This window comes from Tasmannia lanceolata, unplaced genomic scaffold, assembly GCF_043159265.1.
Source record: "Tasmannia lanceolata isolate RefF3 unplaced genomic scaffold, GAP_Taslan_0.1 ptg000006l, whole genome shotgun sequence".
NCBI lineage: Eukaryota > Viridiplantae > Streptophyta > Magnoliopsida > Canellales > Winteraceae > Tasmannia > Tasmannia lanceolata.
This window is the reverse complement of record NW_027518683.1, coordinates 34,101,030-34,126,507: the sequence shown is the minus strand read 5'-3', so window position 1 is coordinate 34,126,507 and position 25,478 is coordinate 34,101,030. Positions and strand designations below refer to the sequence as shown.

The 25,478-nt window shown below is 39.6% G+C and overlaps 1 protein-coding gene and 1 non-coding gene across 3 annotated transcripts in view; one reads left to right on the top strand and one right to left on the bottom strand.

The window, feature by feature from the left end:
• LOC143878567 (MLO-like protein 3) overlaps positions 1-25,478 on the bottom strand; it is a 37,642-nt gene that overhangs the window by 10,690 nt on the left and 1,474 nt on the right. For both annotated transcript variants that reach the window (XM_077380838.1, XM_077380839.1), the window contains exons 6-8: positions 18,417-18,505; positions 18,249-18,323; positions 18,063-18,151 (exon numbers count right to left, since the gene is read on the bottom strand). In XM_077380838.1, coding sequence (XP_077236953.1) covers positions 18,063-18,151; positions 18,249-18,323; positions 18,417-18,505 — 253 coding nt within the window. The remainder of the gene's footprint in view (positions 1-18,062; positions 18,152-18,248; positions 18,324-18,416; positions 18,506-25,478) is intronic.
• LOC143880513 (U6 spliceosomal RNA) lies at positions 17,875-17,973 on the top strand. Its single transcript, XR_013251737.1, has one exon. It is a non-coding gene; the product is annotated as a U6 spliceosomal RNA (small nuclear RNA).

Genomic DNA, 25,478 nt, shown 5'->3' with positions numbered 1-25,478 from the left:
TTCGGATTGCCTTAGTGATCCCAAGTTCACATAAAAGATGAATTAAAATTAATAATAAAAGGCACACGCCAATCGCGTGGGTACGAGAGACCAAGAGAAGAGAGCGTGGCGGCGCGCCCCACGCCCCTCTCGCGGGATCGGGGCCCACAGACTGGCGACTCTGCTGGGGACAACCTAACTTCATTACAATTCCAAAGGATAACTCATTTGAATCTATTTCAACCGGCTCATGAAAACTCTATCTCTTTTATGCTTGTTAGATTACTTTGTATGCTTTATTTTCTCATCACATTTACTCAAACTTAATCTAACAAAACCTGAAGGCATCATAGATTGCGCGAACTTATTGCACACACTTACATCACTTTCATCTAAACCCTGCATCTCACATGCACACACGTCCTATTTTAGGAACCCGGAGTGTTATCTAGCATGGTTGACTGGGATTTCATCACCTGGTGCCTCTGTGCTAGAGAAGCATTCCACCCTTAGCCTAGTACCTTTATGGTACGTAAACGGATCTCTTGTTCACGTACTGATACGCCGGACACTGGTACAGTATATCGAACATGGATTCGCGCTAAGGGAACTCTTGGCCTTACCCCTAGATTAACCCACACATGCATGTAGTATACGAACACATGTGCATCACGTGTGTGAGCCTAGTTTAGGATATCCTACCCATTTGTGTCTAGATTAGGCCGTAGTTCATCTTCCAATGGCTACGATCGGTCATAGGTACACAAACAAAGTCATGAGTCGAGATCCTCTCTCCACTCCGCTGGATTAGGGTTAGGATTGATGCCTTCAGGTAACACTGATAAAATGTGCGAAAATTAAAAAACTTTTCCTTTGGGGTTAGGATGTAAATCCCATTCATTTCCAAAGATCTCATAGGATTAGTCATTCATGATCCATCCGTTGAAAGCAATCTTATGCTATCTCATCTCATCTTGATCTAATCATATTGATCTACAGTTGTTAATATCCATCATTCAGATTTTAGATCTGGCCCTTGACTCTACTTTTGTCATTCTTATGGCCATGGTCTATTATCTGAGCCATTGATTTTTCATTGATCAATGTTTACCTATCATATATCTTTTACCCTTGGATCATATCGAAATCATTGATGGAAAAGTTTGATCTTACCTGTATTCTTTGAGTGCATGATCGTTGCTGAGATCGAAACTTATTTTGATTAGGGATGTTTATCGTTCCTGACTCTTTCATTCACAAAAGAAGAACGGTTATACCCAAAGAACATCTTAAGGAATAGATTGAGGATTCTTTCCAAATTAACATACCCGTTGATGTATGTCAAGATTACTCTTTTCTCTATTTGTTTAGAATTTTTATCCCATGACTATTGAGATAGTGTGATTGCTTCTAAGTCAAAAGTCTGTGTTCAACAAAAAGCCCTTCTTCCAAAAGACTGACCATTTCTGAATTCATTCGATACATCAGTCTATTGCTTTACCCACATTGTCAGCATAAGCCTTTTGTTGCCCCATTTAAACTAGACCTTGTGGAGTTGCCTTTTCTGGGATTCCTACTTCAGGATCGAACTTTGTAATTATCATTATCATGAAGAAAGGTGTATCACCTATAAACTTTCAGTGCCGGTTCACTACCTTTGAAGAAGTGTCCTGTGTCTTTAGATTTGTCTTTCATTGAGTGTACATCAACTTTCTTCTCTCGAAGTTGGAAAAGTTCAGTTATGTTGATGTTAAAAAAAGAAAAGAAAATGTGTCATGTCAATCAGTCTTTCTCGTTCAAAGTCGGTGTTTAGCTTTTTGATTAAATTCAATGTAGAGCCTACTGAGGCGCGTTCAAAGTCATCTATGTACTTCAAAGTATTTCAATTCAATAAAGCATTTGAGTCTGTATCTTCAAATTTTTATGATTCACTCTTGGATTAAATGTTTAAAACAACTACAAGACCCCCTTCTCGGATGAGAATGCAGACGAAATTCCCCTCGAGATCTGAAAGATGGTCAAACGAGAGGAAGAGCGTCGAGCATAGCCACTTGAACAAGAAATCGAAGCCATTGATAGTGGTATCGAAATTCGAAACTCGAGAAAGATGGAGTGGCAAAACTTTATCTCCCGAGGAACGCAAAGAATTGATAAACCTGTTTAGAGGGGTTTGAGGTAGTCTTGCTTGATCCTATAAGGATAAACCAGGGGAATGCCCTGTCGTTGAGCAAAGCAAGACTTCATCTGCTTTAGACATCCAGTTGAAGAGTAAAATTTTAAAGAGATAAGCATCAGACATCCTGTGGAGCTGATGAAATACTGAGAGAAGATTTTCGGACAAGGAGTTGTGGAATCTTGAGCATAAATCCAAGATCTTTGAGATGAGAATGGAGCATAGTGGTTGAAGTTTTGCCTGACATGCCATCAGACTCCTCGAAAATTTTCTAAGTCTTTGAACCTTAAGCAACAGAGCTTGTACATCAAATACATCAGGAGGCCATCCTTGATCATTTGAGCTTTTATAGCCAAAATCCTAATGTTTTAAAATCCATTTGTAAACCCTTTGGGCCAAAAGCAAAATTAAACAATTTCTTTTCAATCATATTATAAACTCGGGGCATTTATGCACCCGAACTACGTCAGACCTGATCCCCATTTCTTCAGGGGTACGTAGGCAACTTGATTAATTCAGGTTCGGTCAAACCTTGGGATAAAATCCCTTTTCAAAATTTTGAAGCTAAATGCTAAACCATTCTTTGAAAAATCCTTAAGCGAACTACGCGGACCTGATCCTCCATTTTTGGGGTACGTAGGTAGTCTGGCTATACCAGATTCGGTCCAAATCCTTAGAACCTTAGGTATTCAACCCTTTTTGAACCCGAGCCCACCTAGAAAGTCCTTCTGGTGAAACAAGTAAAGGTTCGAGGCGAATGAAAAGAAAAACAGAAAGAAAAGAATGAGAGTCTGAAGATCCGCTAGGTTGAAAACCCGAAAGGGCGGCCTAGAGAAAGGTGAAAGTCGTTTTTCTTGCTAAGTCAACAAGCAAAATGATTGACTTATCAGAAGGTAAGGGTAGTGGTATGCTGGATTGAAAACTTGAAGAGACAATCTAGTCAGAGGCAAATACTTCCCATGAAAAGTTGAGTTGAATAGAAGCAGAAGGAGTTCCTCAGTTACATAGAATTCCTAAGTTTGAGTACAAGCAAAAATTGAGATAAGTAGTTTTTTAGACTGAAAGCTTGGAAAGCAAAAGTTGAGATAAGTGGTCTTTTAGACTGAAAACTTGGAAGACATTAATTTTGACTTCTTCCGAAAAGACAAATCAAGGAGACAGAGAAGCAACCTCTACACAGGGCAGGATCCTGGAATCCGAGTAGTGTCGACAAGACTTGCTTTGATATCTTTTTTTTTTAGGGGCATTAAGACTGAGCAATCCGAAGGGGTTAATAACCATGACGGAAATCCCGATGGAGGAAACTAGAGCCTCTTGACATGGTTTTCAAGAGTACTCTAAGAGTGCCTAGCCTTACCATAATAAAATAACACATTTTATCTAAGGGTGAATCAAAAGTGAGTCAAGTCCCTTGAGTAATTTGAGTCTTCTTTGATTGAGTCATTGGAAGTCTTAGTCTTATTTTTATCATTTTTTTCTCTCTCAATGTCCGAAGTGTTTGGCACTGGAAGAGCGAGAGTATACCTTTTTAAATGTGAAGAAAATTCAGAGTAGATCCTGGTTTAGAAATCAAGGAAAGGGCAAGAGACATTTTGTTCAAACTTGCCAAAGACATCAAAGCCTCAAGTAGTGAGCAATGGAAGAAAAAAATTCTCAGACTCATCCATTTGTGGATATCCATTTACCCATATACCAGAGAAAGAACCCATGCAAACTTGAATTTTCTTACCTATCCTGATTTTGCTCTCCTATGGATTCTGTCATGGAAGTAATCATACTAGGGGCATCTTTTATGACTTGAGTCATAAAAGATATCAAATACAAGAAAATTGAGATAAATATTTTCAGCAAATAGAAACCAGAGAAGCTTGAACATACTCTTTGAGTTGAATTCCTTGATCAAGTTGTTTCTTTTGGAGTCAAAGTTTCATAAACTTCAATTCCCAGCGGGGTATATAATCTACTCCTGCATCCTTCAAACCTCATTAGAATGCTTTTCATCTGTTAAAGAGAGTCAGCACCTAAAAATCTCATCAATCTACTTGAGTTTTGCTTTCAGCAAAGATCATGCACTCCCATTTATTCTCGGCAGGAGATAGCTATGCTATCAATGAACTCGATATAAGATCGATAAATATTTTTGTGTTGATTTGAGACTCTTTGAGTAGTTAAGGCCCTTTGAGTGTTACAGACTCTTCGGGTAGTTGAGACTCTCTGAGTATAAATGTTTTGATTTGTTTTGAGACTCTTTGAGTATAAACGTTTTTGTGTTAACTTGAGACTCTTTGAGTAGTTGAGACCCTTTGAGTGTTACAGACTCTTCGGGTAGTTGAGACTCTTTGAGTATAAATGTTTTTGTGTTGTATTTGAGACTCTTTGAGTAGTTGAGACCCTTTGAGTGTTACAGACTCTTCGGGTAGTTGAGACTCTTTGAGTATAAATATTTTGTGTTGATTTGAGACTCTTTGAGTAGTTGAGACCCTTTGAGTGTTACAGACTCTTCGGGTAGTTGAGACTCTTTGAGTATAAATGTTTGGTGTTGATTTGAGTAGTTGAGACCCTTCGAGTGTTACAGACTCTTCAGGTAGTTGAGACTCTCTGAGTATAAATGTTTTGAGACTCTTTGAGTAGTTGAGACCCTTTGAGTGTTACAGACTCTTCGGGTAGTTGAGATTCTTTGAGTATAAACGTTTTTGTGTTAATTTGAGACTCTTTGAGTAGTTGAGACCCTTTGAGTGTTACAGACTCTTCGGGTAGTTGAGACTCTTTGAGTATAAATGTTTTTATGTTGTAATTTGAGACTCTTTGAGAAGTTGAGACCCTTTGAGTGTTACAGACTCTTCGGGAAGTTGAGACTCTTTGAGTATAAATGTTTTTTTGGTGTATTTAAGACTCTTTGAGTAGTTGAGACCCTTTGAGTGTTACAGACTCTTCGGGTAGTTGAGACTCTTTGAGTATAAATGTTTTTGTGTTGGTTTGAGACTCTTTGAGTAGTTGAGACCCTTTGAGTGTTACAGACTCTTCGGGTAGTTGAGACTCTTTGAGTATAAATATTTTCGTGTCAGTTTGAGACTCTTTGAGTAGTTAAGACCCTTTGAGTGTTACAGACTCTTCGGGTAGTTGAGACTTTTTGAGTATAAAGGTTTTTTGTGTGTATTTGAGACTCTTTGAGTAGTTGAGACCCTTTGAGTGTTACAGACTCTTCGGGTAGTTGAGACTCTTTGAGTATAAATGTTTTTTTGTTGATTTGAGACTCTTTGAGTAGTTGAGACCCTTTGAGTGTTATAGACTCTTCGGGTAGTTGAGACTCCTTGAGTATAAATGTTTTGTGTTGGTTTGAGACTCTTTGAGTAGTTGAGACCCTTTGAGTGTTACAGACTCTTCGGGTAGTTGAGACTCTTTGAGTATAAATAGTTTCTTTGATGTGTTTGAGACTCTTTGAGTAGTTGAGACCCTTTGAGTGTTATAGACTCTTCGGGTAGTTGAGGCTCTTTGAGTATAAAGGTTTCTCTATGTAGTTGAGACTCTTTCGAGTATAAAGGTTTTTGCATGTGTTTGAGACTCTTTGAGTAGTTGAGACCCTTTGAGTGTTACAGACTCTTCGGGTGGTTGAGGCTCTTTGAGTATAAAGATTTCTATGTGTTTGAAGCTCTCTGAGTGTTTGATTTGAGACTCTATGAGTGTTACATACTCTTTGAGTAATTTGATTTGATATTCTTTGAAGGGTTGATTTACGTCTGCATCGATAGTGGTCTGCTTTCTTTGAGGTAATTTTATTGGGTTCGTTTTCTTAAAAGCTTTGTTTTAACAGAGTATGTTTGTGTTTGCTTTAAAAGAGTCTTTGCGTATTGATTTAAATAGTTGAGTTGTGAGTATTAGAGAGAAGCCATCTCATTGAGATGTCGTGATTGCCGAGTTACGGGTCGGTGAGAGGTTATCTCCCATTTGCTTGTTGTTTATGAGTCTCTTAATGTTACTTTGTTGTGTTCCCTTGTGAATACCACCCTTAGAAACCGAGAACCCAAAAATTTGCTTTGCTTTTGGGTCAGTCAAAATGTGTCGTCTGTTCAGCTTTGCCATTCGCGTGTTACACACGCTCTGCCAAAGAGGGGCATCTGTAGACACCCCATTTTGATCGGACCCAAGTTCGCTATGCTTGGGCGAAATCCCGTTCAATCATTTCCGCCATGTTTCGCACTTTTCCGTTAAGTGTTGAGAGAGATTATTCCCAAGAATCCGAACAAGAGAGAATTTGGATCCGATTGATGGGCCCGTCTTGAGCATTTGTTTAGATTTGGATCAAACAGGGTGGCCCGCACATTGTTTTAGTGAAAAATGAGTTTTGAACCTACTTCGATCCAACACCTAAAGATGATCATCAAGAGAACGGTCAAGATCTCAGAGAAGTCGTTTTAACAACCAATTTTGTTTCGATCATCAGGTTGAGTTACTCGGATCAGCCCATTGAAATGATTTAGGAGGACACAACCTACTTAGGTAGGGGACCCATCAATTGGATGGTCTGGATCGTCATAGAGGAATGATTTAAGGGGGCACAACCAATTTACATTGCGACCCACCATTTGAACGGTCAAGATCATCAATTGTCGCCCATCAAATGGACGGTTCGGATCATCAAATGGGAGTGATTTAAAAATGGGGTAACATATTCACATTTTGATCTATTGGATGGTTTGGATCAGCCCATAGGATTGATTAGCGGAGCACAAATTAAATCACATTGTCGCCCATCAAATGAACGGTTCCGATCATACTTTGGAGTGGGGCATATGATTTTATGCACAATTGGGAATTTGGTCACATATGGGACCCATTTGGGTTATCTTTTACCTACTCAAAAGGACTTTAAAAAACATGCATGGGGCCACACACATGTCAAAATTCAATGTCCACAATGGTGGCCACCTACCATGGAATATGTCCACAATGGTGGCCACCTACCATGGAATAAGTCCACAATGGTGGCCACCACCCTCCCATTCCTTTGCTATAAATGGTTCAATGAGGGTGAGTAAGAGGAGAACTCATTTTCTCTTCTATCATGTGTTCTAACAAAGTTGCTATGAGGGGTTGAAAAGAAAAAAAAAGAAAAGAAACAAGAAAAGAAGAAAAAGAAACAAAAAAAGAAGCAAAAAGAGAAAGAAAGCGGAAGCGATCGCACGGAGGCGGAATTTTCGAGTTTTTCGGCTCTCGGATTCGGCGAGGAACTCATCACAGGTAGGTACACTGTTTTCGGAATTGTTTAGAATTATTTGGTATATTTTCGGATTTTTGTATGATTTTTAACGAAGAAAACTAAAAGATATACTAAACAGATTCCAAAAATAATGAAATTTCGTGGGAAAATAATATGATAATGATACATTCTACCATGAATTTGTGAGCATTTTTGGATTTTGTTTGGTATATTATTTTACGCATTCTTTGAAAATTATCAGATTTTGGGAGAATTGTTACTGATGTCAAATCACAGATACAATTCTCCAAATTTTTACAGTAGTCTTAAATTCTATACTTCTTGCTTCTGTAAAAGTTTCAAGTGATTTTGATCTTGTTTCATATGAGCTGTAGTCTTAATTCATAATCTGGTTTGACATTTGAAAAATCCGAAACTGATAGTAAATAGTTTTCTAAATTCATGAAAATCTCACAGCATGCTATTTTCACTTATATCTTACTACTGTAGAAATTTCATGGAATTTAGATTTCTATTTCTAGTAGTTTCTGTGTTATTTTTGCAATCTGGTCAATTAATTTTTAAATCCAAATTAAATATGAGTTTAATGTAATAATCTATAAAAATATTCCAGTAAGTTACATCTCATCATATCTTGTTGCTGGAGAAGTTTCAACTCATTTTGAGTTCGTTTGCAACAACTTCACTTGTAAAATCACTCATATGATTAAAATTGATAAAATTCATTGAAAATCCGAAATTAATTGAAAATCATCTTAAAATCTCTAAAGGACCTTAAATTCTGTCACATCTTAATTCCTTAAGAAGGTCTGCTTTGCCTCATTTGTAGAATCCTCTCTGAGGTTGCACCTCAATTTGTGCCTCTGTTAATTAGAGACCAATTTGGTCAATTAGTTGTCTTAGCCTTGCTTCCCCCTTGCAAGGGCAATGATAAGGTTACTTGGAGCCCATCTTTGTGTGTGTTTGGGAGACCCGCCAGGTCTCATTCTCTCGTTAGTCCTCTTTGTGCGCCGTTTGGTTTTGGGAGAACACCCTACTCGGCTTGGCTTCATACCCCTACCCTTATGGGTATTGGGTTGCACATTTGTTGCACCCTAGGGCTAGGTAGCTGTCCGGCCCGGCTTGGTGTTTTACCTCTGCCAAATGTGCAAATTCGTGTTTCCTTTTCTTTTAGAGAGTCTTTGACTCATCTATCCTTTAGTTGGTGTTATTGGAGTCTTTGACTCATGTTTCCATTTCTTTTAGAGAGTCTTTGACTCATTCGTTCTTTTGTTGTATTACTAGGAAGTCTTTGACTCATTGGTTCTTCTGTTGGCGTTATTTGGGAGTCTTTGACTCATTCCTCCTCTAAGTTGTAGTATTAGAGAGTCTCTGACTCATTTGTTCCCCTCTTTAGTGTTGTTAGTTCGGAGTTTCTCCTTTAGAGTTGTTGATTACTTTGCTTTTGATTAGAGGCTAACTCAGTCTTATTAGAGCTTTGCTTGCTTGGGATCTTGGATCGTTTTCTCTCTTCTTGGGACGCTATCTTTCTTGTTGTGGTTTGTCTCTTTGAGACGCTAATTGCTTATTCGGGGTTTCCCCTTTTGCTTTAGGGCTTTGCCCTAGTTTGTGGTATTACTTGCGTGTTCCCTTTAAGATTAAAAACATTTTAAGGTCCTGAGCATTGGAAAAGCTTTAAAATCCAAAAACATTAGAAATTTAAAACTCAAAAAACATTTGAAAACATCAAAAACCTTAAAAAAAATCTAAAGTGTTGAGTGTTTCTTTTAGAAGCGTAGTTTGAGAGTTCGTTTCGAACTACGTTGGCTTGATCCTCTTCCGAGGTACGTAGTGCAGCTTGGGATTTACATCCCAAGTCCAGCCAAACTTTTTTGTAAATAACTATTTTAAACCTTCTTAAAAAACCTTTAAAATCTTGTTTTCAAAAGATCTTCTTCTAGAGTTAGGAGTTTCTCCTAGATAGAGAGTTTTAGAGTTAGGGTTTTTCTTTTGATAGGTTATTTGATTGTTTGTTTGTTGTGTGCTTGTTTTAGAGTTAGGGGTCTGTCCTAGAGTTATAGGAGCGCCTCCGTCCGGTCAGTCGGCGATCCACATCGCCGAGTGATGACTAGAGTATGATACGCTAGTCCACCCTTGGTTTTCCTTAAGAAATACAGCCTAGTCACACATAGGTTGTAAGAACCACCTGCATTAGCTTAGGGCTAATCTGCATTTAGTTAGGGCATATAGGGTGTCATAAAATCCACAATTCACTGAAATTTAAATAATCGTACAAGAAACTTTAATAACCGGTTCGGTCTTTTAGATCGAGTCTAGGATAGAAGTCTAGGTGTCTTAGGCATCCTAGCTTAGAATAGGCGCGGAGAACTACGTTGCCTTGATTCTCGTGGAGGCGGGGATACGTAGGCTTCTTTGGATGAATACCAGATCATCTGAGGACTCGGGCTAATCACTTTTAAAACTGTTGAAACAATCAAATCACTTAGGATTTTCCATGAAATTAGAATTTTAGGAGAACTTTCACTTAGATTGAATCCAAACCAATTAAGAAATCAAGATACACATTTAGGATTCACATTGAAATTAGATCATAGGATGCATGTCACATAGATAGCACATTAACAGAGAGTTGAATGAGCCATTAAAAATGAATTTAAAAGAGTTAACTTTTGGAATTGAAGACCGATTATCGGGCAGGAATGGTGCATGTGGTGGATAAATCCCCATACCTTCCATTCTTGTAACCAGGTAGCGAGTCTAGATTTCTGGTTAATTATGGGTCCTAGATCCCACATCTAGGTGGCGACTCTGTCAGTCTCTTTTGTGTGGAATTCGGATTGCCTTAGTGATCCCAAGTTCACATAAAAGATGAATTAAAATTAATAATAAAAGGCACACGCCAATCGCGTGGGTACGAGAGACCAAGAGAAGAGAGCGTGGCGGCGCGCCCCACGCCCCTCTCGCGGGATCGGGTCCCACAACGACAGAGAGGGAAAGGTGAGTTCAGTTTCTTCTTGTTTTTTTAATGGTATATATCATTTTAGATCTCATGAAACCCAACCCTATTTCTATAGTTCTCATGAAATCCAACCCTATCTCTGTAGATCTCATGAAACCCAACCCTATTTCTATAGCAGTTGAACAAAAAAATGGTTATTTGAAGATATTTATTGAGAAATCTCTCTTGTTATATTAAAATCTGTTATTCTCTTTTAGGCCCTGCTTGGATTACATGATTTTTTTGGAAATGCAGAATTAGAGTCCAAAACTCTTTATTAGACTCAAAATTGCATTTAATTTTGAGTACAATAATCAGTTTTGGACACAGAAACATATTGGTTAAATCGGTTAAGTCCAGTAATCAGTTTTGGACACAAAAACATATTGGTTAAATCGGCTTGATTTTAATCGATTAGGCACGTACTTCTCATTATTCAGTTCTAACCGAACTAACCGATCAACCGAAATTATATTTCGGTTTCGGTTCGGTTCGGTTAGCAACTAATTCGGTTCGGTTTCGGTTAGCAAATTTAGGTAACCAAAATATTTCGGTTCGGTTATTTCCGCTAAATTCGGTTCGGTTAAAACCGATTGAACAGCCCTACTTCTTGGCATTGCTTAACTTGCCCACATTCCTTAAGGGTCAACAAGTTGGTGGCGCCAGAGGGGCACCCAAAATCTAACTATAACTGATCTACCAGTATACTCTCTTCTTCAAACTATAACTGAAATTTCAAGCTCCTCCTCCAGCCACCGATCCCCTCCACCATCTCCCCACCCCCCCCCCCCCCCCCCACACACACACACGCCACTTCCACCACCTTTTCTTAGTCCCGGCCGCCGCTCCATAATCACCTCAAAATCGCACCACCACCAATCCACCATTATGCTTTCATTATGCTAGTCTAAACATATATGCTAGGCCGGAGGAGGAGAGATGACCATTAGAGATAGTTTTAGAAGCCGTCGTCCCAGTCCTCCGAGATGTATTAATTCTGGTCCCCCGTCGGAATCGTTCTTCTGCTCGTGTGGCCTTAATCTTGAGAGATTATCAGGTTTATCCCTCGCTTGTATCGATGGAGGTTACTCTTACTTGGAAATATTTGATTCTCTGGGGATATCCAACCCCTGCTGCCGGAGATTGGTTTTCGCTTATGGCCAAGATATTAATGTGGTTAAGTCTAATCGGACTGGTCCCAGATCCCATACGGGATCCCTGTGTAGTATTGAGGACAGAGATACGAGGGGAAGACGGATGGACTTTGGGGCTAGAAGTGCCCCGGGCCGTCAACCTGCTGAGTTGAATAGACGGATGACGGCAACTGCTAGCGACTGGATGTGTCTAAAATGCTTCTACCGAATTTTTGGAACCCGTTATGTCTACAGAAAGTGTTCGACTAAGAGAAATGGAGAGGGTAATTCTAAAAACAATAATCCCAACCAGATATGGAGGACTAAGAAATCTTCCGTTGTGGCGACCACCAGTGAAGCCTTAGCAATTGATATCCCAGATGGAGTTATAGAGGAAAGAAAAGGATACTTGAAGCGCTGCCTTATTGGCAGCCTTAAATCAGGGTCTTGGATGCTTGAAGATGTGTGTGGGAATGGGCGAAAAAACAATGGAACCTTCAAGACCTACATAAACCTTTCTCTATCAACGCCATGGATGTGCTTTTTAGCTTTGACTCAGAGTATCAGGCTACTTCTATTCTTAGGCGGGGTGCATATGCGTTGGGTGAATATCTTTCATCTCTGAAACCCTGGTTCCCGGCATATAATACTGGGGCCAGAACTATCAGTTAGGTTTTATGACATCCCCCTTCAAGCCTAGGCGACTACAACTGTGGAGATCCTTGGGAATCAATTGGGTCAGGTTATCCAGACCGACCTTTTTGGCAACCATGACCACTGTTTGACGTATGCTTCTGTTTTAATTTTGACTCCTCTCTGGAAGTCCATCACCTCCTCCATGAACTTAAAGATTGATTCCTTTGTTTATTCGGTGGGAGTTAAGGTGGTCTCCAAAGGAGGTATAAATAGCATGTTGTTGTCGCTTGTGGGAGAATCTAGCAGTAAAGACAACTCAATTCTTTCTGTCGGGTTTAGATCCCAACCTGCTGAAAAAGGATTGCCGGCGACGGGGACAGAGCCGGAAAAGGTCGTCGTAGGTAGTGTTGAGATCTCTGACGATGTCAGGGAACCGTTGGTGATAGAAGGTTAGTGGGTGAGCTACCTAGGTGGGCGAAACCAGCAGTAGGGGGGAAGGCATTGAGACGAAGCCGCTAGAATTCCTCATAGTCAGCACAGGATAAGATATAAGTATCATCAGCTGGCATAATAGCAGAAGTAGAGGGCTGAGAGATCTCAGAAGAACTAGTCGCACCCAAGTGCGCCAAGCATGCCTGACAAAGCTCAGGGTGAAGAGTGCAGCAAATGTCAATGTAATGGCCCTCTCGCCGATAATGAGTGCAAAATGACCGTTCACGGCCACCACCAGCACGGCCATCGCCCCGGCCTCCACGACTACGACCACAGCTCATAGGCCGCTAAAGCCGAGCCATCAACAGGGACGGTGGACAAGGAATCACCAAGAGAGCACTGCTGGACCCGAGAGTAAACCTCTGTGAGTGAAGGAATAGATCTGATCCAATAATCTGCTGACGGAGATGAGTATACTCCGGACCCAAACTCTCCAGGTACTGAACACGACGAATTTGGTCTCTCAGCTAAGCAGCAACGGTGAGATTTGTTGTGAGGGGGCATGAAGACATCAAGCTGTACATAGAGCCATAAACTAGCTGTAGTGAGTGGCAAGGGAGAGATCATCACGCCGAAGGAGTATCCACTCGGAGTACGTGGAGCAGATACGGCTGTTATTGGCTACACCAGAGTAAAGGAGAGTAATCTGATCCCATATCTGCTTGGCGGTAGGGAGAAGCATCAGATGACCAACAATGTGAGGAGCCATATCTGCCAAAGTAGAGTACGAACTAGAGTATCCTCCTATTCCCATCGATCATATGTGGGATCTGGTTTAGGAGGAAGATCACGACAGATAACGTGGGCCTTGCCATAAGCAACAAGATAGGTTTCGACGGCGGCCTTCCAAGTAGCATAGTTTGCCCCATCTAACTTAACAGTAGTCATCTGTGAGAAGGAACCATCCACAAATATAGAAGAAGAAGAAGAGGCAGAAAAGGGTGTCGTACTAACTACAAGAACCACTGTTGTCGATGGACTCTCAATAACGGGATCCATAATGACGAACAACAAAGGAAATGACTACCTTGACAACGGTGGTGCGCAGAAAACAACCAGAAATGAGGAGGGGCAAACTAAGGCAAGGCGAGGGTGCTACACGTGGCTCCAATGAGGGCATACATCGAACTCACAATGCCAGACGGAATCCATGAATCACAGAGGTGGAGCCGCAAAGAAGACAAAATGATAATCCCAAAGTAAGAATCTAGTGTATTAAGGCACTAGGAGTAAGAGTAGGTTTAGGGTTAGGGTTAGGTTTAGAGTTAGGGTTATGATTAGGAGAGGGAGGGGCGGGAGAAAGTGGAGGGAGAGGGGTGGCGGCGGAAGAGAGGGGGGAAGGAGCGAGGGTTTGCTGGGGGGTGAAGCCTGAGGGCTTGGGGGTGGGGCAAGAGGCGAGAGGTGAGGGTGGCCCGAGAGGGAAAAGGGAGGGGCAGGAGGGAGGAGCGAGGTTTGGGGGTGGCCCGAGAGGGAAACGGGAGGGGCGGGAGGGTGGAGCGAGGGGGTGTGGGGTGGCCCGAGAGGAAACAGGGAGGGGCGCGAGGAGCGAGGAGGGGTGAGAGAGAGAGAGAGAGAGAGAGAGAGAGAGAGAGAGAGAGAGAGAGGGCATGGAGGTGAGTGGCGGCGCGGAGATGGAGAAGACAGGGGGGCTTCAATGGAGGTCCCTAGGGCATGCTAGTCCTAGGGCTCTGATATCATGTTAAGAGAAAGAGTTAGAGAGAAATGAATAAGTTGGAGAGAGATCTCCCCCTTACTCATGTATTTATATTAGAGCAATAAAAGGTAGAAAGTATATTATGCCCTTAGGCATATTACATATTCCAACAGTCTGGATGACCTTCGGGGGGTTATCACGGACATAATGTAAATGGGAATGCTGCCCAGAACGTGGTTTATGAGGACCAGCTTCTCTTAGATTTATTTCTCTTAACTCGTATATGATCTATCCTTCTTTTCTATTGGTATGTTAAAATGTTTTTATCAGCTTCATATACTTGGTTAGATATGACTTGTTATATATCAGCTTGTTTAATTAAATGTGTTTATGAGGACTAGCTTCCCTTGCTTGGATTTATTTCTTTTAAATATGACTTGTTATAATTCCTAAGATTGCTGATGCCTCCATTCCAGACATGTCCAGACCTATCTCATTGTGAAACTTTCATTATAAAATCATTTTGAAAGTGCGACCAACAAATTGAAGATTGCTATCGGTAGTCTTATGAGCCCCATGCAATCACCTTTTATCAAGGGCCGGCTTATCTCTAAAACAAATACTCTTTCTCACGACTTGGTCCATAAATTCCACTGAAATGAAAACATAGTTCGCCATGTGCATCGGGGCTGACATCAAGAAGGTCTTTGATAGTGTCAACCAGAGGTGCCTTCTTCACTTTATGGCTCTCCAAGGCTTCAATCTAAAGTGGGTTAAATGAACATCAAAGTGCATTGATACTGCTACGCTCTCGAGCATCGTCAACCCCTTGGGATTTTGTTGCTAGCACTAATGGTCTCTGCCATAGCAATCCCATATCGGTGTATCTATTCTACATCACCATAGAAATGTTGTCTATTATGCTTGATGAAGCCATCGACAACAAAATAAGTACTTTCCTTTTCTCCAAGAAAAACTTGCCATCTCCCATTTCTTTGTGGATAACAATGTTGTTTACCACAACAGATGTTTCAAATGCCACTAGAATCATGTGGGATCATCATTGATTAAAAAAATGTCTTTGGTCTGAAAATAAATGTTCACAAGAGTAATATTTTATTTACTAACGTGGACACTCTATCAAATTCACTATTCTTGATGGGATATGGAAGAGGGATCCTTTCCTATCAGCTACCTCGGCCTTCCATTGTTTCCCTCCAAACTGTTGAAAAATGAAGCTTTGGATAAGATCTGAAAGAAAATCATAGGTTTGGCTTCGAGCTTCCTCTCACACACTCAAGGGTCAATATTTTCTTTACTAACGTGGACCCTCTATCAAATTCGCTATTCTTAATGTGATATGGAAGAGGGATCCTTTCCTATCAGCTACCTCGGCCTCCCATTATTTCCCTTCAAACTGTTGAAAAATGAAGCTTTGGATAAGAACTGAAAGAAAATCATAGGTTTGGCTTCGAGCTTCGTCTCACACACTCAAGAAGAGTCAAACTAATCAAGTCAGTACTCAATATCCTTCAAATCTTTTGGTTTGCTTCTTGTAGTCTTCCTAAGGGGGTGATTTATTAGATTGAAAGGGTCATTCATGTTTTTTTTCCTTCAGATGGCCCTGAGCTAGAAATGAGGATTCACCTGATCAATTAGGACTCCATTTTTAAGACCAATCAAGTAGGCATTTGTATCTGCAGGATTGATTATTGGAATCAAGCTTCTCTCGCCAAGAAAATTTGATTCATCATTAGTAAGCGTGAATCTCATTGGAACTGCTGAATGAGATCCAACTATATTAAGAATAAGATCATATGCCATATGAAGGTTCCTCACAATGCTCTTGGTATCACATTTTGAGTTCGAGAAATGTCGGTTTGGAAAATACACAAATTCTCATTGGAGATGGATCCAAAACCAACTTTTGGAATGACCCTTGGCGTTCCAGTGGAACACTAATCAATCTGATTTCCTATAGGAACGTCGACCCTAATTTCTATCAGGCCATCAAGGTTGAGGATCTTGTCATTTATCGGATGTGAAACTTGGACTACTTTGTCCGTCCCTTGCTCACTGAAATTAGGCAACTCCTATGCGAAGCCATCTTCCTCGCTGACTCTGTTGATAAGATGATTTTGAAGTTTACTTCTAATGTTTAATACACCTTGGCTAGAACTTCAAATTAAGTTTAGACGAACCACCACCCTTGACTGTTTCAGCCTCATTTGGTTCAATTGTGCTTGGGACCAGTTGGATTTGGATATCCATTTTATGGTGCTTGCACAAGCCACTTCAGGGGCCTTATTGGGAAGTTTTTCAGTCTTTGCTATATTTTACACCCTCTAGATAAAGGGATTCCCCTTGAGGGTTATTCCCAAACAGCTCATGGGGCCCCTAACCGGGACGTTGAGAATAAGAGGGCAAATACCACCAGAGAGCAGCGTCTTCCCATTGCAGAACTGCGTACCTAGCAGCATTCGCGGACCTCATCCTGGGCACGCCTGCGTACGCAGAAATGTATCTAGTAGCCGCCAAATATTACTGCTCTCAATCCGGATTCACTCTATATTCCATCAGCTTTTCTCAATGCAAGTCGCTCAAACGTGCAAGTAATCTTCACTTTTAACATAAATAACCTCTTTCTCTAGTAGAGATCGCCTGACACCGTATCGGACCACAGACTACTTCTAGGGAAGAGGAACGGTGCCTCTACAGAGACTTTTAGGTCCTAGGCCCTAACCTAGGTCGCTACTCTATCCAAGAATCAAGTTCCTACCCAATTCTAAAGGGGAAAAACACCAATATAAAGATGACAACACCAGCAAGCTTGCGGGTTGCCATTCAAAAAAAAATGTCAAAACCAAGAAGCACCAATATGGAGATCCACACCCACAGCTCGATTATATGGATAGATGAGAGATTATATGATGAAAGGCCGTATAAACACGTAAATGTGGTACAACAGAAGTACCACCCTTGATATTTGATCCAACAGCAGCTTCTCAAAAATCAAAAGCTGTTGGATCAAATATCAAGGATAGGTTGATGGGTACATGTTTATACGGCCCTTCATCATACAATTTCTCTGGATAGAAAAGAATGGTACATACAATGATTTACACCTCGTAATAAGACCTTGCTCACTATTTCTTAAAGTTATTTTTATGTAATTTTATAGTATTTATTGATAGCAGTTTTTGAACAATATGATTATATTTAATGGATGGTTAGTACCATCATTACGATTGAAATGCAACTTCCATGGTAATTTTGTTATGTTTACAGATAGTAGAATGCCTAGGGAAACCGAGAGTAGGATCTAAAAGGGGACCCAACAAAACAAATTGTTTCGCGCCACAATATCACTTGTGACGTGAGCAATCCCTTAAGTATAGGGAAATTATAAAAAATATTTTTTTCTGTAACACGTGGCATAGTCTTATTGCAGGTCCTGTTTTAGCTTGCACTCTAGGTCTCCATATCATTTTCCTTAATATATTTATAAATCAAAAGAGAAAGTTTATCAAATTTAATATGTATAGTAAGTACGAACTTACTTACTATATTTAGTAAGTTGGATAACTACACGCCTACTTCTAGACATCCAATGAAGTTGGAACCATAGAGAGAAGATTAGCATGGCCCACGTGGATGACACACACAAATTGAGAAATGGTCCAAATTGTTTAGAGTTAAAATAAAAATCAGTCAAAAAAATGAAAATATTTGAAAAAGAAACAGTTGTGCAACGAAACCTAAGTCAGAAGATTTCTGACCTTATCCCAACGACAACTTTGAAATCATCCTCCAATGACCGTTGTATATACTTTTGAAAGTTGAAAACCCTAGTGGTGGGCAAGTGGGTCTGCAAGATAATAATACATCCATTAAAAACCGAATTTTGTTTTGGAAGTATTGTCTCTTTCAAATAAGAAGACGATTCAGTGGCCAAATATACTTACTGAGATGAAGCCATGGCGTAGGGTGAAATAGTCCACTTTGGCTACTGAATTAAAGAACTGCCTGAAAAAGCATTTCTGCTCATTTCACATTTCATTAGGAAAAATCTTTTGAGTGAAATCCATTTGAGTAAAAATGGCCTTCTTACATGAAGAAAAAATTGAACTTACAATCCAAATATGAACAAATGTTTTTGTCCATGAACTCATATGCCTTCTCGCGAATGTTGTCTGTCTTATAAGCCTAAATCGTCCAGGATCTGCAATGGAGGATTTTGGATCAAAATAATACAGTTTTCCATAAAGGTCAGTGAAAAGCAGAAAGATACAGTTATTTTTCAGCAGGTAGAAATAAAGCTGAATTCACGCGAAATATTTTAGGCTACTGACGTTGGCAATACCATGTTTTGATAATTGCACTAACTTATCTTGTCGTTTATTATTTAAACAGATGTCAAAGGTACGGTTAAAAAGTACGGTATCACGACTACTGTATTTTGATGATCGCATTCCTCACCTTATTAAAAAGTACGGCATGGCCCGCACCATAGGATGATCCAAACCGTCCATTAGATGGGCTAAAGCCTAAATAGGTTGTGCCTCAAAAATTATTTCCATTGGCTGATCTTAACCCTCCGATCTATAGATCTAACGGACGGTTTGGATAATTGTATGGTGGCCATACCTTACTAGTGAGGAGCTTGGTAGTGATAAGACCGGTGGCCATTTTTTCCGTTTAAGGGGGTGGGAATATCATTTCCCTTTTGTTATTCCGTTTTTGTTACATATAATCTCGCGGTTGCATCACAAAACACCTTATATATAACTGAGTCATGATCCCAACCTCACCAAATCTTGCTCGCACAGTCGCACTCCAAGTAGAGCAAGATCTTTCCAGCTATGACAAAGAATCAAAGATTCAGAGAATCTTATCCGTATCAAGCATGTCCTAATTTTAATATTTTATATACAAATAATGGTTTTAATACTCTTATGAGAAAAGTACGGAATGGGGGTAAAAGTTTCAAGGAATTACGGATTTTGGACCTTTTAAAACTAGCATCAAACACGGGTAATTCTTCAAAAAATGGGTGGTAAAAAGACCCTAATACCCTTCTGACTCAATAGAGTCCTCGTATGTTGCCCTTCCTGACAAATTCACAACCCAACGTCAATCATTATCTTTAAAGTAATATTTTCATTATTTCTCACTTATCTTTTGGGCGAAAAGGGCTACGTTATTGAATACTAGTGAACAACCCGTGCGATGCACGGGGCAAAATATAATTAATTCGCCAAAATTTTGCTAATACACGTAAGATATTGAGAGAAAGAAATAATTTTGATAAAATCATGGGATATAGTGGAGATTTTTTCTCCATTAAATAGAAACAATTTTGCTATTATATGTGGGATATTGAGTAATAAAAATAATTTTGCTAAAACGTGGGATATGGTGAGATTTTTTCTACAATCCAAATATATCAACTTATGAGAGTTTTATGTTTTTTGAGGAGGGGTGCCACGTGGCACACCCACATCCTCCAGGATTCTGTTTTATACATCTCTTTTGGTTGAGAACGGCGACGTTATTAAATATTTTTTATTTCTCACATCTCTTTTGGCTTAGAACGGTGACGTTATTAATATTTTATTATTTCTCACGTCTCTTTTGGTTAATAACACTGCCGAATTCAAGATTACGCCACCAGAATATTAAGTACGCTGTCGGATTCAAGGAACACCCACCGTTTAAAGATATCAAGTACGCCGCCAGATTCTAGAGTACGCCTCTAGATTCTAGAGTACGCCGCCGGAATATCGAGTACGCTACCGGATTTTCTAGGCTCTAACATGTGTTCCAAAAGATATCAAGTACACTGTCGGATTCTAGAGTATGCCGCCGAAATATCGAGTACGCTGTTGAATTTTCTAGGTTCAAACATGTGTTCCAAACGTATCATGTATGCCGCTGGATTCTAGAGTACGCCGGCTGAAATCAGGGGTATGCCGACGGAAATAATGGGTACGCCGGCGGAAACTCATACTGAGATATGGCGGTATTGTTAGAAGACACCACCGTTTCATATTGATGTCCACTTGTCGTAGATCCGACTGTCTATGCATATTGGCGACGTCCAAGATTTAAATGAACCTAAGGGACTTTGGGTTCAGAGGAAAATTTCAAATCCAAACCAAACCAGCTGTGTACAGAGGTGCCAGCGTTCCAAAAAAAATTTAACACGTGTAAAGCATCCATCCGTCTCTGGTTATTTTCGACGGCCAAGATAGAAACGAACCCAAGGTTATGTCTGTTCAAATACACATTTGAATGAATCAAAAGAAGCCTTGTGAAATGCGCCAATTTAATGGGCAGTAATGAAAAAGGAAGCTGAAAGACGTTTCTGTTGATGGCAGAAGGGTATCAAGGTCTTTTTTCTACCCGATTTTGAAGAATCACCTGTCTTTGATGCTTGTTTTAAAAGGTATCCGAAATCCGTAATTATTTTTCACAAGTACACACATTCCGTACTTTTCTCTACTCTTATATCTAACTTTGTTAATGATTGCCTAGCCGAGTTCAGAGTCAAATATGGCTGTCCTACGTTAATCTCCTCTCTACATTAAAGTCATAGGTGACCCACCCAATCAATCAATGGCTAACTGCTATTAGGGCTAGCTGCTAGCAAAATAGAAATCCCTTTTGTGAAAATAAATGGGATTCTCTATTGTTACACCGTGTGCAAGAAGACAAAGGAGATAGCTCCAAGTCCTACCAAATGCGAAAACAATGTGAACTTATCCATAACATGGTTGGCATGCAAACCACTTGCCAATGTTTCATTTAAGTCAATTTGAGACCTGCATAGTTCGACAATATAATCAGTTTCAATCGGCCATATGATTAATTCATAAATTGAAATTTGGAAGTCTTGAAAGATTGCCAAATAACTACAATATCTTACCCCAAGTTCTGTTAGAGCACCTCCCATCTCTTCACTTGCATATCTCCCATCAAATTCACTTTTGTAGTCTTTTTGCAAGTCTACTTCAAAACGCCGACGTTTTTTAGACGGAATCGAAGTAGAAGGAATGCTACGATTAAGAGAGGGTCTACTAGTACAAATAATGTTTGGGAGAAGCATTAACGAATTCAAAGAATTAATACCATTGTCAATTATGCTCTTCGTTATGTATATCATTAAAGAATTGAACATGTATCTGTCAAACATCCTCAACATTGTTTGGAAGACATCATCGTCATCGACGTCAATTAAAGTAACTATTTATGGATCGACAACATATCAATATTTTATCGATAGTGAAACCTACCTTTCTGTAACACTAATTCTCCTTGGATTGCAGCTTCAAATTCGTCGAAATTGATTCTGCGGCTGACCGATAACAATGCCCTCTTCCCCCAGACATATTCCCAAGAAACATCATCCTTCAAATCCCCATCAAAGTGTAAAAGAAGAGAAACCATTGTTTCAGACATTTTTCTAAAATTGTAAACATGGGTTCTAAATAAAGTTTATCAAGCCTCTGAAAGGGGTTATCAAGTTGTTGCTAAAGGGCATTCGCATCTCTCCTTGAGGGGTATTCAAGTGTACACAATGGGTTACCAAGTTCATAAATGGGGTTATGGACTCTAAAGGGGGGTTTCACTACCTCAATAGGAGTTTGCAAGTCAACACAGAAGGTGTTCTAAGGGGATTATCAGGTCCCTAAGGGGGTTCAAGTAGTCAATTAGGGGTTTTCAACTCTGTACGCAAGGGAATTTTCAAGTACCTAAAGGGATTACCAAGTAAGTAAAAGGGGAATTACCAAGAATGTACAAGGGCTTTTCAACCCCCTCCAATGGGGTTACCAAGCCTCTTAGAGGTGTATCAAGTGTCAAAACTAGTTTATCAGGTACATATATGGGACTTACCAACAGACAAATAAGGGATTATCAAGTGCAAAAAATTGTGATTCATGTACAAAAGGATTTATATAAACCACTATATTCGGGTGATTAAACACTAGTACCAACTTTATTAGCAGGGTACCAACTCTAGAAGTGATTCAACTCACTTGTAGCAACTCTATAAGAACGGTTTCAGAGATAATAGAAGCACAAGCCCTAAGTCACCATTTTAAAAGGGTTATAAGATAGGGTTATCAATCACAATAAAGACAGGGTTATCACACACAATACAGACAGGGTTATTATCACACACTAAAGACAGGATTCAAACGCATTAATGGAAGCACAAATCCTAAGAGAGTAGATAAGCTACTAACCTTCACTTACACTTCGTGGGTTTCAGGCATTAATGGAGAAATCTGCAAGAGGTTGGCGGTAAATTTTGGTAGGAGAAAAGTAAGAGAGAGAAAAATCTACTCCAATGTGTATTTTTGCCATGAGGGGTATTTGGGTAAAAGACCCGTTCTACCCATTTCTCTAAAATCACTTATTTCCAAAAGCGAGCCCAGTTACTCCATGAGATTCTGTACACCCATAAAAAAAAGTGATGAAGAAGGCCACCTAATTCAATCAATTCCTTCAGTTCCTTGAAATGACTACTTCCTAAGCTGTTAATGTCAACGGTGACTTCGCGTACAACTAAGAAAGTAGACCAACACATGCACAGTGACGAATGGTCTAAGCATTCACCGACTATCATTTTTGTGTCACCAATTGACAATTTTTTTCAAAAAGAAATCAAATAAGTCAAACTGAGGTGGTGAGAAATGCTAAAATCAATGGTTGACAATACCAATTCCAGGAATAGTTAAAGAGGGGGGGACCTCTTCCTTTTTCCTTTACAATTATTAAGGTTGTGTTCTTTCCAAGAAATTATGGTCAGCATTTTTGTGCTTTTAAAAGGGATGGATAAAATCCCCATGCAGTGAAGTGAGCCATTCTCACAGAAGCTGTTAAAGGGGGGATTTTATCAGTTCAGAGTGAGGGACATATCATTTCCCTTTTAAAATTGTGGATAATGAAACATTTTAAAAAGGAAAAATTGCCAATGGGGGACACAAAATACAAGAATTGTCAACGGGGACACAGTTTTGAAAAATTGTTAAAGTGGGTTGATAACCCCCTTTTGAGAGTTTGATAACCCCATTTAGAGGGTTGATAACCCCCTTTTAGAGACTTGATAACCCTATTTCTTCCCTCTCTAACAAATTTTCATAAGTGTGTCCCCCATTGGCAATTCTCATATTTTGATGTCCCCCGTTGGCAATTTTTCTTAAAAAAGAATAGAGAATGTGGTCTGTGAACCCTGGCCCGTTCTACCCATTTCTCTAAAATCACTTATTTCCAAAAGCGAGCCCAGTTACTCCATGATATTCTGTCCACCCATAAAAAAAAGTGACGAAGAAGGCCACCTAATTCAATCAATTCCTTCAGTTCCTTGAAATGACTACTTCCTAAGCTGTTAATGTCAACGGTGACTTGGCGTACAACTAAGAAAGTAGACCAATACATGCACAGTGACGAATGGTTTAAGCATTCACTGACTATTGAAGAAGCTAGGGATGTTCATACGGTTATAACCGAAATAATTATCAAATTTCGATAACCGAAACCAAACCGAAATTTTGAAAAACCGAACCGATTAGAAATTCGGTTATTTGGTTATAACCGAATTACCGAATAGTGGGAGAAAATGAGGAAAAAAAAAAAATCTTGATCTGGATAGGAAGGCTAGGATCTTCCTATCGAAATGATTTTTTGAGCACAACCTAATTAAGCTGTGATAAATCAAATGGAAGGTTTTGATCATCCTACGGAGTGACCATATAGCACTTTTTTTGAAAAAATAATGGTTTTTATCCATAACTTCAGTTATTCGGTTAACCGAATTTTTTTTGGATAACCGAAACCAAACCCGAATAAACGAATTTCCAAAAAAAAAAAACTGAAACCAAACCGAAAAGAAAAAAACCAAACCGAACCAACCAAACCAATTTGGTTCGGTTCGGTTATTCAGTTATAACTGAATAATGAACACCCCTAGAAGAAGCCACTCAATTTAGAGGGCTGAGATCAAAATGGAGATATCTCTGAAGAAGGTAGGCCCCACTTGTACTTATTCTTAGAAGAACTCTTTCTCATTTCTTTGAGCACAAATCCTTGGTGGGTCCCAACAATGAATGGTTTAGATCTTTGAAGAAGGTGGACATCATAAAAAGTGTAATTTTTTGAAGAAAAAAACACTAGAGCCCCTGGTCTGAAGATCCAAATCGTTCATTTGTAGGACCTAACATAAATAGGCTTAATATCAATAGGAAGATCCAAACCCTCTGATCAGCCTCTAGAGATCGGAGATGCTAACCATCGGATCTACTACGATGATGCCATATATATAAAAAGCTAAGGATTGAAGACTTAGTATCATCCTAGGGAGATGATTTTTGGGATCTTAAGGCTTATTTATGTTGATTCACAACAAACGAACAGTTTTATGTGCCATATATATAAACGAACAGTTATATGGAAATATATGCATTTAACAACCCTTTTTAGAGCAATTCTGGAATACTGTCAAGGCCCTACCTTGCATGGAAAGTAAGATGATTGAACGCAATAACAAAGGCCTTTGACTATTTACCATTTACAACAAATTCATTGAATAAAGTGCAAAACAAATAATTAATGGCCAGAACGACGACCGTCACTTTCACTCTCTTCTTTAATTTTTTAGAGTGTTTTCCCTCAATTTTGTTAGAGTATAAAAGATTAAATAACTCCATCTCAAACAACTTAAGCTTATGGAGAAATTGGTTGCTTTCTTCTTTAATTTTTTAGAGTGTTTTCCCTCAATTTTGTTTTAGTATAAAAGATTAAATAACACCATCTCCAACAGCTTAAGCTTATGGAGAAATTGATCGCTGGGTTCAAAACTCCTAGATATTAAAATCCACATGCAATGGCCAACCCAAAAGAGGGGCTGCATGTGCTACATGTAGGCCAACCCTAAAAGGAGTAGCCACACATGAAGGGGAGTGTTAAAGTATAAAAGATTAAATAATACCGTCTCCAACAGCTTATGAAGCAATTGGTCGTTTCACGAATTTAACAGCCATCCGAAGACATTTAAATGATAAATCAAAATAGGCGAATGCTATAACTGAAGGGTGCCATTGTGAAAAACAATCCGCAAGGGCATTCCATTGGATCCCCCCATTCCCCGACAGCATTTATAAATGTGGTAGGGAAATGTGGATCCAATGTGG